At 39.2% G+C, this 13,175-nt stretch overlaps 1 protein-coding gene across 2 annotated transcripts in view; it reads right to left on the reverse strand.

Moving 5' to 3' along the window:
* Positions 1 to 294: 294 nt before the first annotated feature.
* The window catches only part of Rab3c (RAB3C, member RAS oncogene family), a 218,889-nt gene continuing 206,008 nt past the window's right edge, over positions 295 to 13,175 (reverse strand). For both annotated transcript variants that reach the window (XM_042690941.1, XM_042690940.1), the window contains exon 5: positions 295 to 725. In XM_042690941.1, the coding sequence (XP_042546875.1) occupies positions 538 to 725 (188 nt within the window). In that variant the 3' untranslated portion in view covers positions 295 to 537. The remainder of the gene's footprint in view (positions 726 to 13,175) is intronic.

Below are 13,175 nucleotides of genomic sequence, written 5' to 3' on the forward strand. Positions count from 1 at the left end.
TGCATTCTTAGTAAGAGTGAACAATAGCTATATTTCTTAATGCTAAACTTTCCAGACCTGTCAGAGTGTCCCTAATCAAGAGCAAACTTTTGAACTGACTTTCAGCTGAGAACAGCAAATTAAGCTTCGTGATATCTTCTCCTGCTCATACCTATTCACAATTCCTTGTGAATAGCATAATTTGAATCGGTGGCACAAAAGTTACTTGTAGTGAAATTAGTCGAGCAGTAGCTTAACTAAGAAATTTGTTTAAAAAAAGAAAAGAAGAAAGAGCCTCAAAGACAAATAAATAACAAGTCACATGCAAGTCCCAGATGTTTATAGATGATGAACAGTCCTTACAAATTTAAGATCATATGTTTGCCACATATTAACACAGGAAATCTCCCACGATTTGAATGCATGTACAGGCCATTGACATTAAAGACTTCCTTCAAATAATTATTAGGCAGTATAAGTGAAGGCTAGTAGGCCATTCATAAATGGTGCTTCTTGGCAACCAGAGCTCCCTCCTGGAGCTGCCTGTGGGAGGGGCCATTAACAGCCACAGTTGGGCTGTGGGGGAGGAGGGGTTTCCTTGAGTCTTGTGCTCTGCTTTGCGGCAGTGATGGCAGGGTCGCTCTCCAAACTCTCCGACATTTTATCACAGATGATATCCACAAGGCGTTCGAATGTTTGCTTGACGTTAATGTTGTCCTTGGCACTTGTTTCAAAAAACTCAAACCCTGGAAGAAACACACAGGAACACATCCAGGTCATGTCACGTCTCTGAGATCACACGCGAGTTGGTTTTAGTTTTGAATGGTGACAAGAAGGGTAGTGGGTAATGAATGGGTTGGGTTTGGATGAGAGATGTGTGGACATGAGGTATCATTTGAGCAGATGCCACCATCTTGATGGTCACTGACCATGAGCTGAAGAGTTAATAGGTGGGATTGGTCAGACACATTTTGTCTCCACTGACTCATTTGCTTCTAGCATAGCTGAGTCCATTTAATTTTTTGCAAGAGTTAGAAGCAATGACAACATTAAAAAGCGTCAACACCAAAATCTACCTTTCTTGTCTTTTTCTTCTACTCCTGAAATAGAGAAGCTACTATGTGTACATTCTTCTGAGAAGGAGATGACTAAGTTCCCATATCATCCAGCTCTAATTTTTGCTGTCCTGACGTGTCTGAGGGAAGCTGATTCTAGTGAATTTTTTAAAGTACCTAATAGGACACAAGGTGGCACTAAAGAGCCACAGGAGTTACCTTAAGGCTGCTTCAACCTCCTTTAGATTTTTGAAGTGTTAGACTAATAGCTCTCCAAGGCTTTGTAAACCAATGTTATCTATTGGATGCTGTTTTATTCCCATAGCTGTGTTATCTATTGGCAGCAATGTTTTAAAAGCCAATAACTGGGAAAGGACACTTGATAAATTACAAACACACAGCAAAAATTGCAAGAAAGTACAACATGCAGAGACAATTCCACACTTTCCCTGATGTACCAGGTGAGGCAGCCTTGTGTGCTGCTCTAGACACATCTTATCACCCCCATTGTTTGCATTCACATTCCACTGGCTTAGCTTGCCAGTCAGTTGCCATGACAACTTTCCCACTAGGCCAGCTAGAGATTGCTCTGGTCCAGTCAGAGGATGTTGATTTAGGATGAGTTGGGCTGAACACAGAAAGGATTTTCTAATCCATGTGAATTTTACACCCTATAAATCCTTCTGGTTACATCTGGTCTTATCTCATAGGAGCCACATGGATTCAGAATGATTAAATCAGCTGATTTCATCCCAGCTCCTCTTCTTCCTCAGAGGAAGAACAAACTAATACTTTACCTCTATGTAAAAAATCCCCTAGCTAACAAAGAAGTAGTTAATTTCCTAACTAGTATGGAAAGATAGAAAACATAAATAATTCTCATGAATTAAAATTTCTCATTTGGTTACGACACTAAGCCCCAGCTTACACTTCACTAGCTACTCTATTGTTAAAATCTATGTGAGTAATTGAGGAGGGAAAAACCTACCCCAAATCTCATTAGCAGACCCAAAGTACCTGGGTCTGTAACACAGAGATGGGGATTTCAAACTGTGGGTCTTCTTGTCATTATGTCTCTCTAGACAAAATTTATGTTTACGTAGTTCTCCTATAGTCCGCACTTCCTTATCTACAAAAGAGACCACCCGGTGTCACATTTGTACAGTCTACACGGCTAGATTCTTCACCTTTCAATAGCAGATCCATACTTTAGGAGAGGAAGTTTGGATATTAGAGTGATCTACATTCTACTTGCTCAAATTCCACCATTCTTTCTCAGTACTGATGCATGCCTTAATACCAACAGCTACTCCTGAAACCAAGATGTGGTATGAGGCTGGCTGAAGCCAAAACATCAGGCCTTGCCTGAAAGCACAAAAGGCTTAGAGTATAGATGGCTCAAGAAACAGAGCTGCTTGCCTAAGCAAGATTGAGGCCCTGAATTCAAACCCCAGTACAGCAAAACATAGATACAATATAGCAAAGAGATTGACTTGATTTAACACTGTCAGTCAATGAAACGGGACAATCTTTCACAGTATTTTAAAAAGTTTTTTTGTGTCTTGTTCTACTTAAGGTCATCAAGTTAGTCATTTTGACAGCTGTTATCTCTAAAAGAATAATAGTGTTATAAAAGATTTCTGAAATTAGTCTGCTTCTCATTGACCAGTCATGTAAGTTTATCACAAAACAACCTACCCAAAATTACCTTAGCATTAAAATAATCATTATTAAAGCTTTACTATTTAAGTGTTTAGATTCAAACCATGTGGGAGCATACAATGCAGTCTATGATTCTCTCTCCAGTATCTTCATTCATCTCTCAGTGTCTTCATTCATACCCCAGTAGGAAGCTATTCATACCCCACACCTAACTGTGTTCATAGATGCTCAAAGCTCACAACCTAAGTTGTAACCACAAACCAGTTGTAACCATAAACCAACCACCACAGCCTTTAATATTATAATTCACTGGATTTTGTGGGCCATCGCCTCCTCGTGTCTCAGTAGTATTTCAGCCTCAACAACAGCAACATAAGCTTGTTTTCAGAAATCTTTATCCTCCCATTCATCCACAGCATCAATGGGAAGCCAATGTCAGTCCATGATGCCTCAGAAACCACATCTTATAAAGTGATTTTTGAATATCACTTTCAATTTACTGGACAGGAAAATGTGGCTCATCAAGATCAATAAAGGTCATTCAGCAACCTGGCTGTCAAGCTTGAGAAAGAGGTTAAATAGGTTACCAATTTGGCTTCCAGGCGTGGACACCTGTCCCTCAGACTACGTTATCTGCTATTAATAACTTCAGCATACACATGTCTTCATCAACTAATCAGTGAGCACTTTGAATAAGCCATAGAAACTCTGATCCTTGTTTCTTGTTCCTCCCTGTCAGAACCTTTCTAGTTTCTCCTTGGCAGAGGCCACATGGCTACAGAGGTGATAAGCATCGCCTTGTCGTCTGAACATCTCTGTTTTAGGCTTTCTCCTGCATGATTTGGAAAGGATCACTTCTACCCTTTCCAAAAGCCATCACAGGCACCCCCAGGCACTGCTCTACATTGGATCTCTTAGTTTTAGGAAGTGGACAAAAGGCTTGGGAAGATTTTATATGGAAAAATACATGACCTATATTGAGGAAAGAAAGAAACTCAAAGCCAATCTATTTGTGTGTGTGTGTGTGTGTGTGTGTGAACATATGCATGTGTGGAACACCAAAGGAGGTAGAAAAGACAGGGTGAAAAACAGATTTCACACAAGGCCCAAGGTGTCTGCTTCTCTATTCCAACTCCTAGATTGGAAGCTCACATGCATGAGAACCACTCAAAATGAATGGAAAGCTTCTAAATTATACCTGAGACCCCCAAGCTGGAATTGAGGCAAGGGAGTGGGTCTTCAGACACACATTTTATCAGGGTACTTGGATGCTTTATGCATCTAAAAGCTTGAGACTCACCCTTTGCAGTGCACTCCTACTCATAGCAGCATGATGGACAAAAAGATAGAACTAAAAGACTGACAAAAGATACAACGAAGCCAAGTGCATCAACTAGGACTGGATCAGCCAACTTTGATCTATATATAATGGGATATTATTCCACCCGAAGAGGAAGAAATTTTGATAATACTACCGTATAGATAAACTGCGAGGACATTATACTAAGGGAAATTAGAGAGTCATAAAAAGAAAATGACTGTATGTTTCTACTTAAAGAGGTCCCTGGTGTAGCTAAATTCACAGTGATAGAATATTGAATGGAATTGGCTGCAGGCTGAGGGGAGGGAGCTAGAGAAGGTGCTTAATAGGTACAGAGTTTCAGTTGTGCAAAGAGAGGAGAGTTCTAGAGACTGGTTGCACAATGTTCTTAACACTACTGAGCTGTCCATTTGAAAACAGTTAAGAAGACAAATCTCATTTTTTATAGCACAATTTAAAAAGATTCACATAATTTCTTAGCCTTTTGGCTAACATCAAGTACAAAAATGTTTACTATCACTACATATTGCTGGTCATTTAAAATAATAGTGCCTCTTTGGAAAGCAGTCTGGAAGTTCCCCCAATGTTAAACAAGCAACTGACTCATCAGTTCTACTCTAGGATATAAATACAAGAGAAATGAATACATACAACCACATAAAATTATGTTCATAAAATTTCTATTAGTAGTATTAGTCATATTAGACAAAGAGCTCAAATACCCACCAACTGATGAACGGATAAATAAAATGTACTATAGCCATGACAAATAAGGAAATACTAGTACATTCCACAGCAAGGGTAAAGCTTGGAAAGATTATGCCAAATCAAAGAAGCCAGTCATAGAAGACTACACATTATATAATTCCTTTTTTATGAAATGTCCAAGAAATAAATTACGTAGGCCAAGAAATAGATTACTTTTTACTTAAGGGCAAGATAAGAAAGCCAAGGGAAAGGAGGGGTAAATGCTAAAGAACACAGGATTCCTTTCTGTAGTGATGAAAAGATTCCAAATTAGATAGAGATGAAGGGTGCCAGCTCTGTGACTGTAATAAAAACCAGTGAATCCTCTATTAGAAAGGCCCTCCCACCCCAACACAAAACCTTCATGTGGGCGTTTAAGTCTAAGCCTCTAAGCCTGTGCTGATGATAGCAGCTGATAACCAGGTAGGGCACTCCTTGGTATACTGGTGAACCTTATGCTGTATGGATGGTGGCATGGGTCAGGCTTCTGGGCACCGTTCTCTACACATGGCTCCTTGAATGTGTTTTGGGCAAAGGAAGTTGTGGCGAAGTCTGCCACTTTTTCAGACTGATCGCCATAGAGCAGCAAGTAGGGCCTTTGGGACAATAGCATGCTAATCAATGAGGTGGAAGGCTCAGGGATGTGACTGTGGTGCTTGAAGAGCATTGAAATGTTACAGAAACTCACAGAGTCCCTTTTCCTGTTGAGATCGCAGAGTATCAGTGGTGATAATAACAACTCCAATAATGAACACCGAATGTCCCCTTTTCAGGCACTTTGTCCTCCCCAGTGCATGCATTCCAACTGTATAATAAATGACTCTAAATTCATCCCCACACATTAATACCTGCACTGTATTGTGAAATGCTGCCACCTGCTTTATTATTTATTTATTTCTGGGGAATAGGTCCTAAAATAATAGGAAGGTAAATTATCTTCATTCCTAATTGTTAAAAGTCTATGTTCTAAAGTTTCTATTTCCAGGCTCTCCAATAGAATCTTCTATTCCAGTTCTGCCTTGGTTTTTCTTTTTGGAGGAAGTGGATGCTCTGAGCTTCAAGCAAAGGTCATTGTGCTGCTGGGTGGGTGACATTTGGGCCAGAAGGGCTAGAGGAAGGATTGCTGAGCAGCATGACACACTGTTGTATTTGCTGGTGTCATGCTGGACTCCAGCCTGCGGGACAGACTTTAGGAGGAGGAGGAGGAGTTGGTAAAAGATTGACCCACTTGCCTGAAGAAGGGCCAAAGAAAACAGGCTGAAGCTGCAGAGAAGCGAGATTAGGGATCCAGCCAAAAGATAGTGTTGCTATTAAAAAAAGAAAAAGTCAAGTACTTTAGTTCCCACGTCCTTGTTGGTAGCCAGGCATGACCAGATGGTAAGATTTTGAAACAATGCAAGGGCCATTCTGTGGCTTGGACAAACAGTGGTCCACAGAGTGGTTTTCCCCCTATCCATTCACACATCAGATTAATCTACTTCATAGCTTTCCAAAGGTCAAGTACAGCACTGCAAGGAGCTGAGTTTGCAGATGTCAAGGCTGCATAAGCGATGATTCCTCTTTCTCAGCTGAACGGAATTCAAGCTCCACTGCTTGACATTCAGTTCACCTCTGTGGACTTCCTCCAGCCAATCTGCTCCCAGACCTACACTACACTCTCAACCCTCCACTTACACCAAGCTCATTCCTTCCTTGACTGGTGGTCAACCCCCACTGCATGTGAGTTTACACTTAAAGCATACCTCTTCTTCTCCCCAGTCCCAAGTCAACTTATCGCTCCAGCCAGTTTGCTGCCTTTTGCACCTGGCCCCCAGATTGTAGGAAATTTAATTAATTAGGGGCTAACTTTAAAAGAATGAAGTTTTCTCTATACATATTCAGATTTCTGTGTACCTTTAAACCTTGGAATATTCAATTGAATGAACCTTTGAAAGACATGGTTGACATTTGTAGCTGGCGTTCTGCAGCTGGATTTTCTCCCCAACTAACCACAGTCTCTGTCCCTGAAACATAAAAGCCCCATGTATCATGGTCATTTCTCTTTACACTTGAACTTGTGAAGTGTCTTAGCATCCACAAAAATGTTAACAGTGGGGAAAGGGAAACTTCAGGAAAAGAACTTATTTCAAGAGAAAGGAGAGAGCATTCTATTACTTTTGAAAGAAAATTCTGCTATGTACTTAATCTGCAAACATATCATGTTGATATCATAGACTTGGCTCATTTAAATTATTTGTGTCACTTGTCAGTAGATGCTTGAGTCTGAAGCCTCCTACTTAGAGCCGAGTTCCCTTAAGAGCTGCAAAGTCTTTCTTGAAAGACTCTAAGCCAACGCTTGGCACTGTGTTTTCTCCTGTATATTTGGATCTTTGTTGCTGTTTGGCAGGAGGCCTAAAATTCACACAGAATTCAACATTTCAGTCATTTTAAAGTGTAAAATCCAGTGCCTTTTTGTATATTGACAATATTGTACAACCATGGCCACTATCTAATTTTAGAGCATCATCATACCCACCAAAGAAACCCCTGTACTCAGCAAGCAGTTGCTCCACAGCCCCTGCCAGTCTCCCATATTAGGTGCACTTACTCCCCAGATGCATTGCACATCCCTCACAATGTTCTTCATAGCCCTTGAAATATTTAACATCGTGCCCAGCACAAGCAGCTGTCCAGCAGATGCTGGTTGATTAAAGGATTGATTGCTGTTAATTGGGAGAAGCTAGTGTGGTAGGAACAGAGAAATGAAAAGACAGAAAATGTTGTTTGCTTTGTTCATGCTTAGGAAGTGACTAAAACTGTGAGAAATTTTGTTAGCTACATTATTTCTAGATGGAGTTGACCAAGCATGGAATCCACAAAATACCATTTTGGTTTTGTCCTGTGGTAAATAAATGCATGATGTAGAACAAATCGTCCCAGCTCTATTCACCCTCAAGGAAAGACATTTCTGGGACTTTTGAAGAAATGGAGTTCTTACACGTCAACACGGGGACTAGTAACTTTACAGTGCTGAGAAGTCAAGGTTCTGGCAAGATTCTGGGTTTTGATTAAGAGCTGAGGATCATTTATGATGTCAGGGTGACTGTTTATGTGCAAATAGGTGCCCAGTGCTTCTTTTTTTGTTTGTTTTTAAGAGTTTGCTTCCTAAAATCCTTATAGCTTTCACTATTTCAATAGTATTCAATAGACCATTTCCAGCCCAATCTATTTTGAATTATCAACAAAACATTACACACTTTTATTTCTATACAATTTTTAATTTGTATGGAGTTTCAAAATTTTTAATTTTTCAACTTGTATAGAAATTTTAATTTATATGCAATAATATTTGCAATTAGAAGGTTATTTTTACTGTGCAGATGCATTTGAAATAGGGCAAATAATTTAATACATTTTAAAGTAGTAGGGCTCAGTTGAGATTTTATGATGATATACAAGAATGTGTAATCTTAAATATAACTAATATGTATTGAGTACTACTCTGTGCAAATTACTGTACTGGTCTATTTGAATTTATTTCCAAGTTCTGGAGCTACAAGTACCTACAAGTATTCATTTTACCTTTGAGAATTATAGTTGAATCACACTTTAAGAAACCTGGACAAGAATTAAAGTCTGATTGAAAAGTTCTACTTCTGTTAAACTTGCTTTTCCATGAGAAAGAGACGGGGGGGAGGGAGAGAGAGACACCAAGAGAGACAGAGACAGAGAAAGTAGCAGAGAATGACAGAGAAACAGAGAGACAGCCGTTTCTTCCATGTAGGAAATGGGAGTTAAGACTTAAAAATGGCAGCTGTCTTCTTGGAAATATATGATCTTCTAGAAGCTTGCAACCATTAGGTAATACTGGGTCACCAAAATGGGTATGACTTTTTTTTCTAAAATATAGAGATTTCTCTGGGCCTGTCTAAATCATGGGAAGAATAAGTGAGCTACAAGGCTTCCTTTGTTCCTTGGTAGAACTTGTATCTGGAAAGGAACTTATCTATCCAGAAGCAGCTGGTTTATTCACTGAATTCTCAAACAGAAGACAAACTGAAGATAAATCTCTTTGTTAGAGTAGTCACTTCCTTGTCTCGTACATCCACTACTGTTGAATGCCAGTTAGTTAAAGTCTCAGAGACCGAAAAGCATCTCTCTCTTCTCTTTCCTCACCCTTGTGTTGTTCCCATCCCTCTCAAGCCTTTAAGGTGTGTAAAATAATTTGGTATATAACAGCACAGACATGGATGCTGCTTTCAGCCTATCTGCCTATGCTGATAATCTTTCTTATGACACAAATGATGTTATAAACCGCCCAAGTGGCTCTAGGCAGAAGAAAGGTTCCATACCCCTGGTGTACCTAAAGTGAGTAGGGAAATCTGCTCTGATGTATTTCATGGATGAACTATCATGATCGATGGGGATTACAAAACGAAGACACCAAATAGTATATCCTTGGAATTTAGGATTAAGGATATAAAGTCACTTGAAGAGAATAAGTTACTAAATGCCACAAGGTGCATGTGATTATCCACCTTCAGAGGTAATATATTTCAACCTAATGCTAGTGAGAATAGTCCCTTCTCAAAATCAATAGAGGAACTAGAGTGTCTCCCAAATCTGCAACATAGACAACAAGATTTCTCTCTCTTAGCTGTGGTCTAATAAATCATAATATTTCCAAGGTGAGACCATTCACGAGTAGAGTGTGAAGTTAGCCACACGGAGTTGAAGAAAAATAAAACCAAAGATGGGGAGGATTCACTACCAAAGGGGTCAAGGAGAGAAGAGAAGAGATGCTTGTACTGAGTTCGGTGACTATTCAGGTTCACTGGCCCTGTCCATCAGGATAAGGAAGCGCTGTGCTTGCTCAGTGGTTTCTACCCTAATGCCACAGGTTGGGGACAGAGATAAGATATGAGCAAGTAGAATACTACCTGGATGGTCTGACTTTCAAATTTTTGACTAGAGATAGTGATATTTTAATTTCAGTATTGAATGTTCTAATTCAATCAATTCCATGAGATATTCAACACTTCAATATAAAATAGGTCTTGTATTAATAGATTAATGGAGGCTAATTTGGAGCCTGTTAAAGGTAGGCTCTGGTCTGAGTTTATTGATTGTAAGTTTGGTTAACCTATAATGTTTAGGAACTTAGGTGAATTAAGTGAATTCTCAGTTTCTAAGATTTTCTTTTCTTTTCTTTCCCCCATCCTGTTTTCCAGGTTTTATTTATTTATTTATTTTTGATTCCAGTACTGGGGCTTGAACTCAGGGCCTCATGCATTCACTTGACTTTTTTACTCAAGGCTGGTGCTCTAAGATTTTCAAGTTTAGGGTATACTTTTTGGGACAGAGTGCATGGTTAAGTCAAGAGGCATCTATAATAATTCTACTCCGAGAAAAAGAATGTAACACTGGCCAGTATGCAAAGCTGATGAGCAGACTCCAACCCATGCCAGCTGTAACCACCTAGGGCACACTTCACAGTCTACAGAGGGTAAGCAGTCCTAGCCTTGAGGCTCGTTCAGCCTCCAACACTTGGCTGAGTGAACGCTCCCTAGGTTATACTTCTTTTGTGCAGGGGACCTAGGGATTGAAATATAATACAGCTTATAATTTTTATAGTTGACTTTAACTTTTGGAAACATTGTCATTCACATTTTTATGTTTTAAAAATCACAAACCAATATGAAGCCAACAGTTTATACAGATCACATAACATGGAACTGGATTTGTTTTTAAAGAATTCATAGAATGGATCTGTAGGTTTGTGTGAATGAGAGGATGGCGTATCTTAGAAAATCTGCCTGAAACGAGGAGCAAAGTGGGATTCTGAGAATTCAAGTAAGAAGAACAACTGTGGATGACTTTATAACAGGCAGAAGACAAATAAGGCTGTGGTCAGTTAGAGGGCCGGTAGCTTTGATCCATGAAGGAAGGGCAGGATGGTCACAGGAGTCTGGAAACTCTTAACAGGAATGTTGGATATATGTAGCTCCTAGGGAAGCTGGATTTGTGGGAATGGTGATACTCCAGGGATCAAATCTTGGTAGAAATCTGAATAATTATGAAAAGCAGGTGAAAGACCACACAAACTAGATCAAGTGACTAAAGAAAGTAATGAGAAAGATAATAATTGGATAGTGTCTTGAGAATTTTTTAACTGGAGAATGTAAGTTACAGGGATATTTACAAGTAAAACAGTGGGCAGAACTCTGGGTATAAAGAAGAAACTTGGTGTCCGTTCAAAGGTATGTTGCCTGGGTGTGGTGTCATGAGCTGAATGGCCACACCATGTCACCCAAACTGAATTTTGGAGACTAGAACATTATTCATGCTTCCCTTGAGGAGTGAGCATTGATTGGGACTGTCCTTAGCCACTGGTGATGAATGGTCACTTTGTTCATAAGGTCATTTTATTCCTTTCTGAAGAATGACTTTCTGCTGCCAGGAGATGAATTGAGATCCATAAAGTTACACATACAGGTTAAGAATTAACAGGACTTTGGGAGTCAAAGATGGGGACAAGGAGGAAGTGGAATTTCCTCCCTAATATATGGATATAACCACACTTGAACACGTTGTTTTATCTTATACCTCTTGGAAATGCTCAGCCAAAAAGAATGTGAGTGAGGATAAATAATGGTAGGGTAGGTGGCTGTGCTTCTCCTTAGCTGTGTGCAGCCAGGTATTTAAAACATTTAAATAGCACTGCTGGGAATCCCTGCGGAAGCCAGAAGCTGGCAATCCCTACTCTTTCATAAACACTACAATTAAGATTTAAACTAACTTTCAAAAGCTGCTAAAAAAAAAAACCAGTCAGTGCAAATTTGGAGCAGGTGGTTTGAATTTCAAAATAAGCTTTAGGGCAATAGCTATCCTTACTGGAGTTATTGATTCCTCAACCTGCCTCTATGGTGGAACTGTTTTTTCTCAGGAAAGGGGAAAATGATTTAAAGAAAGAAGGGAAAGGAAAAGGGAAAAATCATCTTTCATTACAGTGGGCAGGCTGAAAATGGTATATGTCTGAGTTTACAAGGACAGCTTGAAAATGGCCAAGATAGGAGTTTGTCTACCACTAATGGCTCCTCATACTTGTCCGATTTTGGGGCTCCTGGGAGCCAAATGGCCTTTGAAGAGCAGAACTCACACACAGATGATAGGCTAAAAGTCTAGGAAATGAGATTGATATAAAAATAAATTGTGTGAGCCACCAAACTATGAAACCAGTGGTGATATTTTTCTTAAGGGAAAGTTAACAATGAACCCATAGATAGCATTGTTGGCCAGTTTTTAAGATTTGCCTTTCTTTGGCATAAACGTTTCTTATGTTATACAAAAATGGAGTTAGTGGAAGCAACCTTTAAAATTTAACTGAATTTCATAGGATCTTGAAGGCAGATGGTGAAGTCAGTGTGAGCATGTTCTTTAACAGTCATTAGCAGCAGGGAGAGTTAAATTGTTACAATGAATGGGAATATCCAATGGAAGATATAGAGAGGAGTTGTAGGCCAAGGATGGAAAGCCAAAGTACAAGGGACAGAAAGACAAAGTAGAATTTATCAGAGATGGAACACATTGGGTTGACATTGGAAAGATGGTCAGAAAGTCTCAGAGTTAACAGAAAGCAGGGAGGGGGGGCGGTGCTCACACGGACCAAATGGCAAAGTGGCCAACAATTGGAAGGTCAGGAAAATGCTCATAGGATAGTCTGCCAATATGATGTTTTTGAGGAAGGCAGAATTGTCTGTCAGATTGCAGATTATCTGCAATTACTTGTCAGGACATGCATTGTAATAAACAATAAATATTTGATGAACTAAAAAAATGGATTGGTAAAGACACTTTTCTTATAATAATTCTGAGGAGTTCAGCTACAACTTGGTTCCATCAGGTACCCTTATTAGTATGAGCAAATATTGTATGGAAATAATCACCCATAGTGAAGAATTAACTGAAATCAGACTGATAAAGTGGTTTTTGTCAGTCATCTGCCAAGATATGGTATGACTATTAGAAAAACAATTCCTAACCTCTGTGTGGATGTAATAGTATTTTAGTGGAATTTTACTGGTAATGAAAAAAATAAAGTGCAGATCTTCAAATTTAGATTCTACAAGTATGTTTTTCAAACAAATTATCTCTCTTGATATTTGTGACGTCATGAGGAAAATATGCCATACCGAAGTAGGCACATGTATTGGTTGCTAGGTTTTATTGAATAGAGAGCAGAAAAGAAAAATCAATCAAAAATCTTTGGAAGAACTTACATAGGAACACAAAACATGCCTACCTCAAAATTTTGGAAATGTGCTCCCATTTATGCATATCTACCAGTTGGTAGAATTCTAAATAAAGTCCCTCTGTGCATGAATTTCCATCATTCTAACATCCCTTCCATAATCTGATCTTCTCAACACACA

Source organism: Dipodomys spectabilis, unplaced genomic scaffold (genome assembly GCF_019054845.1).
Source record: "Dipodomys spectabilis isolate Male_0828 unplaced genomic scaffold, ASM1905484v1 ptg000140l, whole genome shotgun sequence".
NCBI classification, from domain to species: domain Eukaryota; kingdom Metazoa; phylum Chordata; class Mammalia; order Rodentia; family Heteromyidae; genus Dipodomys; species Dipodomys spectabilis.